The 9019-nt window shown below is 59.2% G+C and overlaps 1 protein-coding gene across 3 annotated transcripts in view; it reads right to left on the bottom strand.

Moving 5' to 3' along the window:
* Nucleotides 1-1050: 1050 nt before the first annotated feature.
* Nucleotides 1051-9019, bottom strand: part of Stxbp2 (syntaxin binding protein 2) — an 8391-nt gene continuing 422 nt past the window's right edge. The window contains exons 1-19 of one of the 3 annotated variants that reach the window (XM_015503713.2): nucleotides 8864-8967; nucleotides 7678-7727; nucleotides 7347-7428; nucleotides 6765-6841; nucleotides 6530-6608; nucleotides 6340-6443; nucleotides 5835-5983; nucleotides 5543-5627; nucleotides 5311-5441; nucleotides 5101-5208; nucleotides 4738-4795; nucleotides 4517-4582; nucleotides 4311-4391; nucleotides 3875-4013; nucleotides 3329-3438; nucleotides 2524-2619; nucleotides 1854-1939; nucleotides 1605-1762; nucleotides 1051-1192 (exon numbers count right to left, since the gene is read on the bottom strand). In XM_015503713.2, the coding sequence (XP_015359199.1) occupies nucleotides 1107-1192; nucleotides 1605-1762; nucleotides 1854-1939; nucleotides 2524-2619; nucleotides 3329-3438; nucleotides 3875-4013; nucleotides 4311-4391; nucleotides 4517-4582; nucleotides 4738-4795; nucleotides 5101-5208; nucleotides 5311-5441; nucleotides 5543-5627; nucleotides 5835-5983; nucleotides 6340-6443; nucleotides 6530-6608; nucleotides 6765-6841; nucleotides 7347-7428; nucleotides 7678-7727; nucleotides 8864-8900 (1782 nt within the window). In that variant the 5' untranslated portion in view covers nucleotides 8901-8967 and the 3' untranslated portion in view covers nucleotides 1051-1106. Of the gene's footprint in view, nucleotides 1193-1604; nucleotides 1763-1853; nucleotides 1940-2523; nucleotides 2700-3328; nucleotides 3439-3874; nucleotides 4014-4310; nucleotides 4392-4516; nucleotides 4583-4737; nucleotides 4796-5100; nucleotides 5209-5310; nucleotides 5442-5542; nucleotides 5628-5834; nucleotides 5984-6339; nucleotides 6444-6529; nucleotides 6609-6764; nucleotides 6842-7346; nucleotides 7429-7677; nucleotides 7728-8863; nucleotides 8968-9019 lie in introns of those variants that run through there. The other 2 variants (XR_007351184.1, XM_048813051.1) reach the window with 2 other exon arrangements.

Below are 9019 nucleotides of genomic sequence, written 5' to 3'. Positions count from 1 at the left end.
CAGGGAAAGTCTTCCCTAACCACCCCTGCCTGGGTGCCCTCTGCCTCCCACAGCCCCCTGCCGTGGCCTCTGGTGGCCTGCCGGGCTGAGTCTGTCCTCACCGCTCTTATTCACACTCCATTCAGCCAAGTGCTGGAGGCTACTTGTGACTCCCTGGTATTCACATGCTGAGGCCCTGACCCCCAGGATCTCAGAATGACCTGGAGATGAGGTCTCTCAAGAGATAATTAAGTGAAAATGAGGTCATAAGGTGGGCCCTAATCCAAGATGACTGGTGTCCCTACGAGAGAAAATTGGGACGCTAACACACTGAGGGACAGCCGTGTGAGGACACAGGGAGAAGACGCTGTCTACACGCCAAGAGGCCTCGGAAGAAATCGACCTGGCTGGCACCTTGGTGCAGACTTGCAGCCTCCAGAACTACAGGACAATGAATTTTTGTGAAGCCAGCCAGTCTGTGGCAACCCTCGCAAACAAACGCTCCAGTAAAGGCTCTGATCCGTCCTGCAGTCAGGAGCCCGAGAACACCTGGGAGAACGAGCAGGGCGAGGTCAGGTGTGCCTGATCAAAGGCTGACTCTCATTCCCAGAGCCAGGCACAACCTCAGCTGCATGTGGCTGCAGGCCCCCTTGGGACAGTCCTGGGGGAGGAGGAGGGGAGAACACCACCAGCCCTTTGTGCTTGTTAATGTAACAGTAACGGCCCTGTCACAATGGCCAAAAGGACTCCAGTGAGTGGAGAGCCTGCCAGTGTCCTGTGCCGTCAGTTTTTCCACACTGTCATCTTCTCTGCAAAGCAGTTGCTATTAATGGCCTCATTTCTGCACGGGGGACCCAGCAAGGTAGCCAGGGCCTCACAGCTGGTAAGCCTCAGGGCCACCCACTGTCAAACCTGAGCAGGGTTCTTAACCTCCCCAAGGAACCTCCCTGAGGATGCCCTGGGGCCAGGGGAAGGTTCTGGCAGCGTGTGTCAGGCCTGCAGCACAGGCCTGATCCAGCTCAGCTCCCAGGGTCTTCCCTGGGAAGAAAGCAAGGTGGGTGCTCGCTGGTAGAGAGAGGGCAGATTTATTTCTCTGTAAAGGGAGGAATCAGAGGTGGGGCACAAGGTCAGGGCAGGGAAATGTCCTCCAGCTTCTGGTCCAGTGTCTTGAGGTCATCCAGGAATCGGGTTGGGGTGAGAATGTGTGACGAGCCTGGTGAGCAGGGGAGATTGGGGAGGAACAGGGTGCTTCCTTGGCCTCTGGGTCCTGGCTGGTTGGAGGCCTGTCCCTGCCCCTCAGCAAACCAAGAGCCTGACTTTCTAAAATTCAGGAGTCTAGAGAATTAGGAATGTGGGAGTGCAGGCCCCAGGTGACCCCTTCCCTGGCAACCTAAGTCCCAGCCCCTCAGAAACCCTGGCGTCTAGGATCCAGCCCCCCAGGGCTCCCAAAATCCAATCCCAAATCTCTAGGGACCAACACCAGACCTCCAGGGACCTGAGACTAATTTCAGCACCCCAGGGACCCCAGAGTCCATCCCTAGACACCTAGTGGCCTAAGCTCCAGTCCCTCAGGGACCCCCAAGTCCAACTCTAGCCCCCTGAGAACCCCAGTCCTGGCTACTCACCAATAAGTACCTCCCACTTGCCCTCAGTGGCCCTGGTCACTTCATAGGCGGCTCTCATCTCTGACATGGCCACACCACCCACGATGTACACAATGAGCCTAGGTCCAGGCCGAGCCTCGGTGCCCACCTTGTTCTTGTGCCAGTGGCCAAAGCGGGCACTGTGGGGGGGAAGAGGTCAGTCTAGGCCGTATACACCCCACCCCCTGATGTGGGCCTGGATGACAGTGAAGGGCATCCCCAGGGCCTCACCTGACAGCAGCCTGGGAGCTGGATGAGGGAGCAGGGTCAGACACGAAGGGCCACAGCTTCCGGTCCAGGCGGTCCTCCACCACATCCTGGGGGGCCAGAGAGAGAGGTTTAGGAGATGAGCCCCAGACAATGGGGACCAAGGACTGGAGTCTTCACAGAGGTCAAGATCCTGGCAAAGTGGAGCCACTATCTGCGCCTCCTGCCCCTTGGGGACCCACAAATCAGCATCCTCAGCCCCTTGGGACCTAGGAATTCAGACTTCCAAGCTGCAAGGGCGGGGAGGCCAGGTTGCCGGGCTGTCAAGCAGAAAGGGGTACCAGAACTCCCCAAGGAGATGGAAGCCACGCCCCTGGCCTGTGGCTATTTGATGTTGTGCTTTCAGGCCTCAGGATGGCCAGGGGCTAGTGAGGGAGGGCGTCTAGGGGTCGAAGAAGATAACAGAGGGGGATGCAGAGGAGGGACCAGTGGGCGGAGAGGAAGACACTCCCCAGCTAAGGGCTCTCTGCTGCCCTAATTCCTGGGGTGTGTGTTTGGGGTGACCAGAGCAGACTGGGTGTCAGGAGAATCCAGTAATGAGGGATTTTCCATTAAGCCCCGAGGCTTAGCACGAGGAGGAGGAGGGAGGCCGACAGGATCAGGGGGAATGGCCCCTGAGCCCCCACCCAAGTACCTCCATCACGTCCTTGATGATCGGAGTCCAGCGGGACAGCTGATAGGTGGGCTCCGAGCGCTCCCTCCGCTCCAACCGGATTGAAGTCCCTGAGCCCTGCGGGCAGGGCCAGGTGGGGCCAGTAGGGGGTTAGGGGGAAGGAGGTGGGTCACAGATGGGACTGGGGCCTCATCTGGCTAGCGGGGTAGGCAGACAAAGATGAAGAGGTGGAACGGGAGAGAGAGAGAGAGAGAGAGATTCACGGAGACAGAGAGAGATAAGGACAGAAGTGGGTAGGGAAGGAACGGGGGGTGGAAGGAGAGAGACAAGAGCAAAGAGAAAGAAAGATGGAAGACAGAGGCCAGCGAGAGAGATGGGGACAAGGGCACACAGGGCCCGCAGAGGAGGCAGGATCAGGGGAGGTGGGACACGCAGGGCCAGAGAGAGACAGGAGAGACTAAACCGAGAGCTGAGTGCAGGAAGCTGCCGTGTGTGCTGCATGGGTGGAGTGTCCACTGTGACCTCAGGGAGCCCCAAGTCTTCTGGGTGCCTTGCTGCCCAAACACCGGTGACCCTACCATACCCCTAGCCCTCAGAGCACATACCCCACATTGCACTGTCACCAGGACCAGTGTGGCAGTGAGCACACCTCACCCTGCTACCAACTGTGTGCCCTAGGATGGGCCCTGGCACTCTGTCCCCATGGGCCACGCATGCCTGTGCAGCCACACCACAGGACCAGGCCCTGACCTAGGCCCTCTCCCCGGCTGCCCCCACAAGCCCTCAGCCTCCTTCCACCCAGCCTCTGACCCTGCTCCTGGCATACCCCAGGATTGGTGACGGTGCGCCCCAGCTGCTCCAGGTTCCGGACAAGGCTGCTGTAGGCCTGCACGTTGGCATGCTGGATCAGCTTGGCCAGGTTCTCCTCGCTCACACCTGGGGAAGGAGAAGGGGGCCAGAAAGTGGCTACACAGGGTCCTGGGCTAAGAGGTATCCCCAGGACTTCGATGAGCATGTCCCACTGTTGGGAGGTCCTCAGGATCCAGGCATCCCCTGGAGTTAGTGTAAAGGGAAACTCTCATGCCAGGGAGACTATGGATCCGCATCCCTGAGGGAGAATGGGGTCCTCCAGAATTAGTAGAGGGGATACCAAGTTTAAAGAAACGCTTATTTTGGATAAATTCCATGTTTAATGGGAGGGGGGAAGGGCTCTGTGGAGGATCACATAGTTGGAAAAGGGTCACAGGGCCCAGAAAGGGGATGTGATGGATTCAGCATGCCTGGTGTTGGGAAGCTGTAGGGCTGGAAGTTTCCCGGGATTGTTAGAGACACCGGTGAAAGGGAAGTCCCAAGAACCCCCAGACCCACCCACCATTCCGTAGGAGGATGTAGAGTAACAGGACCCGGATCTTGTCATAAGGTGGCACCGCTGCATCCAGCAGCACGGGGACGATCAATTTCATGGCATCCTTGATCTTCTCGCCCTCTGCGTCAGAGCCCATGGCCAGGTCCTGCGGGCAACCTCATCTTTCAACAGGTCTCCTGAGGCCCCACTTCTCCAAGGCTGCCCCTCCCAAATAGGCCCAGGCCTCAACCCAGCCCCAGGACCACCTCCCCACAAGCTCCACCCCTCACTCCACCCCTCACTCCAGTCTCACCTCTCCAAGACCACACCCCCCAACCAGGTCCCACCCCTGAGGTTCCCACTCCACTTGCCCACCTGCTCACCAGGACCCCCCAACAGGCTCCGCCCTCTCCCAAACCCCATCCCTCTCAGGGGATGGCCCTTTGGGCTGGCCCCACCACACCTGCTCCACACTGCACAGCTTCTCCACAGAGCCCTTGAAGCGCTTCATGCAGTCGTCGGCTAGATGCAGGTGCGTAGAATACTGCAGAGTGGGGTGTGGGAGTTGGGGTCACAAATGTGGTGTCACGGCAGAGCCCAGGACAGAGCCTGGGGCTGAGGGCCTCAGCAGCTCTGGGATGGAGGTTCCACCCACCCGGGCTCTATCACCTTGTTCAGCTCCTTCTGGTACTGCGGCATCTTTTTCAGAATGTGGGACAGGTCTTTGATGTTGGCCTGAGGGAGTGTGGGAGACCGCAGGGGGTGGGCTTGAAGCCAAACCCTGCCCACCGGGATCCCACTCCAGGCTCAGCATCTTGGATGAGGCCCCGCCCTCACCCAAGTGGGAGGGGCTTTCCTCCACTCCCAGCCAAGGTTGGGGTGGGGGCTACCTTGTCAGTGGTCATCCTCTTGCTCTCACAGAATGTCTTCAAAAGCTCCGTGACCCTCCTAGCCAAGAGGGAGGGCAGGGTGAGATGGGGGCTGGTGCTGGGACTTCAGTGTGAGGTTAGTGCAGTTTCGCAGATGGAAATGACAGGCAGGGACATGTCCCTGGGGGTCCAGGGGGTAGGATGAGGCTGGAGGACGGTCAAGAGTCCCACTGAAGGGTGTGGCTTATGGAGGGTCAGTCCAAAGCCTAGACCCAAAGCCTGGGGGCAGCAGGGATCCCATAGCCACATAGCGGACCCATAGGAGGAAGGAGTTAGGGGCATCCAGGGGGGCCCACACCTCCAGCACCCACTGCGAGCACTCACTTGGACACATCAGCAATGTGCATGTGTCGAAGCTCCACCCACAGGTCGTCGTCCTCGTCCAGCAGCACGGCCTTCTCCCGAGCCTCACTCAGCCCGGTGGTCTCATACCTGCAAGGGCAGGAAGGGGGACATGAGGGTCAGGGCACTCAGTAAGCACAAGGGTCCCAGGTTGGGGGCAACTGGGGTCAGCAGGCTCCAAGGTCCACCCACCTGTATGTGTCCTGTTCAATGTCCAACAGGTCATAAGCCATGGCCTGGAACGTTAGCTCATGCAGCAGTGGGGACACAGGGTCTGCTGCCCGGTCCACAATCAGCAGCTGTGAGCGGGTCTTCTCAGGGCCCTGGGTGGCTCAGGAGAGTTAGAGGCAGGGATAAGGATGCTAATGCTGACCCTGACCCTGACCCTGCAGGGCCTTGACCCATTTCCCCAACACCCCCTCACCTCGCCCAGACTGGGAGTGTCCGCCTTGAAGGCATTCAGCTTGGCCAGGACTGCATGGGCCAACTGGGCTGTGTCCTCTGGACCCCTAGAAGTGGGATGGTCAGACACAAGGACATTAGAATATGGGGTCTGGAAGGGCCGGTCACAGTCAGGAGGTTAAAGTTGGGGTTGAGGATGGGAGTTAGGGGTCAGAGTGAGGACCAGGACTGGGGTCTGAAGAGAGACTAAAAACTGGATGCAGGATAGGGTCAAGGTCAGAGGGCAGCATGGGGCCTGCGGGCTGGGTCCCCACTTGCGGTAGCGGATGGCTGGGTACTCCTGCAGAGTGGCACACAGTGTAGCAATTTGCTGGGCCAGTGCCTCAAGCTGCCGCGCTCGCTCCCCTGCCCGGAAGGGGCAGTAGAGGTTGTAAGTGCTGTGAGGGACATCCAGGGAGAACACCTGGGGGACACAAGTGCCAGGGCCACCACTGTAGGTCAAACCTGCCTAACTTGAAGCTGCTGCTACCTGCATCTATCTGCCTGGGCCTTCCCTGGTCTCCGGAGTCTGCTCTGCTAGTCTCAAGGCAGTCTGGGGGCAGCCACCAATCAATGTCTGTAAGAGTCCACAGGTAAGTCCCCCAGTCCTCCCCCTTGGAAAGACTCCATGCTGCCCCCTGGAGCAACCCAGAGGGATGGAACACCAGTTGCCGAGATCTGCAGGGTTCACAAAGCTCCTGGGTTGGCTCCTTCCCTCTCTGACTCTCTATACATATTTTGTATTTGGTCACAGACACCCCACCTCCACCTGGGCTGTACCTGGGCCTCGTAGGGGAGGAAGGCAAGGTGGATTTCTTTCAGCGTCTTCACCACCTTTGCCAGGCGAGAGCGGCCCAGCTCACTGAACAGGGGCTCGGGGCAGGCTGGGTTGGGCAGAGGGGCCATCAGACCAGAGCCACCCCACACTCTCACCCACTACCCTTCCACATCCCCCACTCTCCTCACTCACTATCAGTGAAGAAGATGTGTGCTGCTTTGTAGGTGAAGGTCGGGGTTCCCTGGAAGTCTGCGATCAGTGCCTGAACCGACTAGGGAATGCAGATCACTCTCTGGGCCTGACCCTGCACCCCAGACCCATCCTTTGCCTGGGTCCCCCAGCCACTGCCCATCCTCCACCAGACACAAGCATGCCCAGAGGCCATACACATGCATGCACCCATGAGCATGCTCACTCATAGAGGCACCTTCTCCGTGGGGCTCAGCAAATAAATGGCTTCCAGACTGGGGATGGGTTCGCGCCGTTTGTTGATGTCTTCAACAACTAATAGCAACAGAAGAAGGGGTACTCGTGGGTGGCATAGGCCAGGGGCACATGGAGAGTCTCAGGCTTGGGGGATTGGATGCTTAGGGGAGCTGCATCACCTGAAGTTCTAAGCAGGAGACAGACACGCAGGAGCTACATGGTTTTGTATCTTTAGGCCCACACAGTCATACCCTGCAGGTCACCCACAGAAGGCTATGCATTCACAAGGGGCCAGGCTCGAGTCTCCCTGGGAGCTCTACATGGGGCTGCAGTCAAGGAGGCTGAGCCCTCAGCAGTCCCTAGTAAGGATTGCAGACAGGGTCCTTCGTGGGACCCTCAGCTTGCATACCTGAGAGATGTACTTGGTCACATGCTCTAGGTGGTCTATGCAGGGACAGGGACATACTTGGGAGCTTGGGATAATTTTAGGGATCTCACATTTAAGAGTTATATCCAAGGGCCCCATATTCAGGGGATCCCATACTCAGGTTCTACCCAGAGCATGAGGTGGGGGTTCACTCACTGGTGATGCCCTCAGCCAGGATGTCTGACATTTTACAGCAGGACGACAGGATACGCATGCTTGGATGGTCCATGATGAGCACCTGTCCAGGTGAACGGACATACAGATGGACCAATGGGCAGACAAGAGGCAGAAGGAGCTACGGCTGACCCCAGAAGGGGCATGAGGAAGTGGAGAGATCAACAGTTTCAAGGGTTGGCTGGGACGGAGGACCCAAGACCCATACACCCAGCTCCCACCCCCTGGATCAACAGCCTCCTCAAAAATTTCTTGTGGGTACAGAGGGACCCCCCATGTAGACTGGGGCAAGGGGCCAACTCTGGTTACCTACCTTCCACTCCCCATCCTTTTTGACGCTTCTAATGACTCCACTCAGAATTTCTGCAGGCAAGAGTGGGGAGGGCTCAGGATGCTAGACCCTCATCTTAACTCCCATTCACCCCTGCCCCCTGATCTGGAGAGGCAGCTCCTGGCATCAGCCCCCTCCCAATTTACAGACAGGAAAACAGGTTCTGAGAGGACAGGCAACTTACCTAAGTACCCTCTATTCCTAAGCAGCACAGAGCTTGGAGTACAAGTTGCCATTCCATATATCCATGAAAGAATGGAGAGGAAGGGTCTGCCTTCCCACCTCCAGTTTTCCTTCTGTGGGGCTACCAATCAGGCCCCCACCCCACCTCCATTAGATCCACTTAAGACTAGACTGCAAGACCCCAAGTTCCCAGCTCTGATGTGTGCCTAGCTGTGCTCATCCCATCAACCACGAGTCCTCAGTTTCCTCGTCTGTATCCCCTCTCCCCATCACCCACTGTATAAGGGCCTCCCTTTTGGGCTGAAGTGCTGGAGGTCTGAGCCAGTCTGCCCTGCCCAGAGGAAGGAATGGAGAAAAGGAAGAGGGTGGCCTCGCTTGGCCCGGCCAGAGTGTCGTGTCCACTGTTATCTGGACCGCCAGGGCGGAAGGAGCAGCTGAGGCCGGAACTATCAGAGGTGGGGGAGGGGTAGAGGACCTGCGCCCGCGAGGCCCGGACGCCTGGGTCCTGTCGCTGCAAGGGGCTCCCGAGGATAGGGCAAGGAGGAAGGCGCCCCCCACATCACCCCGTGGGGCCTGGACACGCCCCCTGAGCACTCAAACCACCTGGAGTCTCTGACCAGCGCATGGTGGGGCCACTAGAGTCCAGCCCTAGAACTTTGCCCGGCTCAGACACCGAGTCTGGAGAGGTCCAGCTATGCCCTCCTCCTGCAGGCAGTTTAGGGGGCCCAGGGGTCATGTCTCCAGCCTCCGCCACCCATTACCGGCTCCTCTGGGTCCCCGGGGCCCAGCTCTGTTCTGCTGCAGCACCTGAGGAACTGGGCGTCCGCTGGGACCAAGTCCCCGCCCGCCCCCTCGAGGGTCAGGCGCTCGGGCACCACCCAGTTCAGCCCCCAACTCCCCGCCGGGGTCCTGAGCTCCCAGAGACCGTGCGCCCCGGCGTCCGCCCCGCAGGGGATACGGAGCCAGGCCCCGCGAAGGCACTCACTTTCCCCCACCACCGCCTTCAGCCCCGAGGGCGCCATCTTCCCCCTGGAGCAACGCCGCCGCTTCCGGGTCTGTCCCAAGGTGGGGGCGTGGTTCTGCGCGTCACCCACGTGGGCCACGCCCCCTTCCCCGCCCCTGCGCACCTGGCCCCGCCTCG

Source organism: Marmota marmota, unplaced genomic scaffold, assembly GCF_001458135.2.
Source record: "Marmota marmota marmota unplaced genomic scaffold, marMar, whole genome shotgun sequence".
Lineage (NCBI taxonomy): Eukaryota > Metazoa > Chordata > Mammalia > Rodentia > Sciuridae > Marmota > Marmota marmota.
The sequence above is the reverse complement of the archived record's forward strand: the minus strand, read 5'-3'. Positions and strand labels throughout refer to the sequence as shown.